At 38.8% G+C, this 1,268-nt stretch overlaps 1 protein-coding gene across 1 annotated transcript in view; it reads left to right on the top strand.

Annotated features, from left to right (window-relative positions):
• Positions 1-1,007, top strand: part of LOC106533240 (uncharacterized) — a 12,814-nt gene extending 11,807 nt beyond the window's left edge. The window contains exon 6 of the mRNA XM_014029478.1: positions 994-1,007. Within this exon, the coding sequence (XP_013884932.1) occupies positions 994-1,007 (14 nt within the window). The remainder of the gene's footprint in view (positions 1-993) is intronic.
• Positions 1,008-1,268: the final 261 nt, after the last annotated feature.

The raw sequence follows: 1,268 nt of genomic DNA, 5'->3' as shown, positions 1-1,268 counted from the left end.
GGTCTGGGAACGTCTCGGAGTCCCCCAGGACGAGCTGGAAAGTGTCACTGGGGAGAGGGAAGTCTGGGTCTCACTGCTGCTGCCCCCGCGACCTGATCCCGGTAAAGCTGCGGAAAACGGACGAATGGACAATTTATATTGTTAGTCTAAATTATTACATTTAAAATTATAACTCTAATTCAAGCAGAATAGCCTATTGTCAACATAATTATGGAGTGTAATTTATTTTCAACTCAAAACATCTTCAAACTAATGAAATATAAAGTTATTAGGGAGGAAAACCCGTCTGGATAACAGCAGACTGGCTGTTCGTAAAATCTACGACAGGTCCGGACCACACGTGAATTTTGTTCGTATCTGAAAAAAATCGTAGAATACGAAAACATTGGTGAATGCCACAAATTCTCCTAAATCACTCGTACGCAAAACTTAAGAACAAATCTGTGCGTACGAACGGCATTTGCATGAGGCCCATTATTTCTTTACAATTATAAATCTGGAAGTCTACGTTTCAGTTTGTGGATGATGTTTGTTTCTTCTCTGTTTTCTAAATGTGGCTTTTTCTGCTGCAGGCATCAGAGGAGCAACTCTCTATTTTTATCACAGACCTGGAGATGTTGRTGTTTTACCTTGTTACAGTTCAACATCTGACCCATGCTCCTCTTTCAACTGGTTTTACAAACATGAAAACTCTGAGCTTCAGACTGTGGTTAAAGGAGGAGAAGTTGTTCAGAGTTCACCTGGAGCTGCCAGACTGAGTCTGAACAGGAACTGTTCTCTGATCATCAACATCACAGCTGAACATGCTGGAGGATATTTATGTCGGATACTGGTGGAGAAAAATTACAATTACATCCTTGTGTTTCTGAGTACTGTGAACTGTAAGTATTGTGACCAGTAAATATTGTGACTTTTCAAACTGTGACCTATAAGTATTGTGACATGTCATTGCAACCTGTAAGTACTGTGATCTGTAAGTATTATCACCTGTAGGTATTGTGACCTAAAAATATTGTGACTTGTCAAATATTGTGACCTTTCATTTATGTGACCTGTATGAATTATGACTTATCTGTGTTACGACCTATAATTTATAACACCTGTCAGTATTGTGACTTGTTAGTATTGTGATTTAAAATTATTGTGACTTAAAATTATTTTGACCTGTCAGTTTTGTGACCAGTAGGTTTTATGACCTGTAGGTTTTATGACCTGTAGGTTTTGTGACCTCTACATATGGTGAGGTGTCAGTATTGTGACCAGTAGGT

The sequence above is a fragment of the Austrofundulus limnaeus genome, unplaced genomic scaffold (assembly GCF_001266775.1).
Source record: "Austrofundulus limnaeus strain Quisiro unplaced genomic scaffold, Austrofundulus_limnaeus-1.0 Scaffold912, whole genome shotgun sequence".
Lineage (NCBI taxonomy): Eukaryota > Metazoa > Chordata > Actinopteri > Cyprinodontiformes > Rivulidae > Austrofundulus > Austrofundulus limnaeus.
Note: the sequence above shows the minus strand (reverse complement) of the source record. Positions and strands in the feature narration are given on the sequence as shown.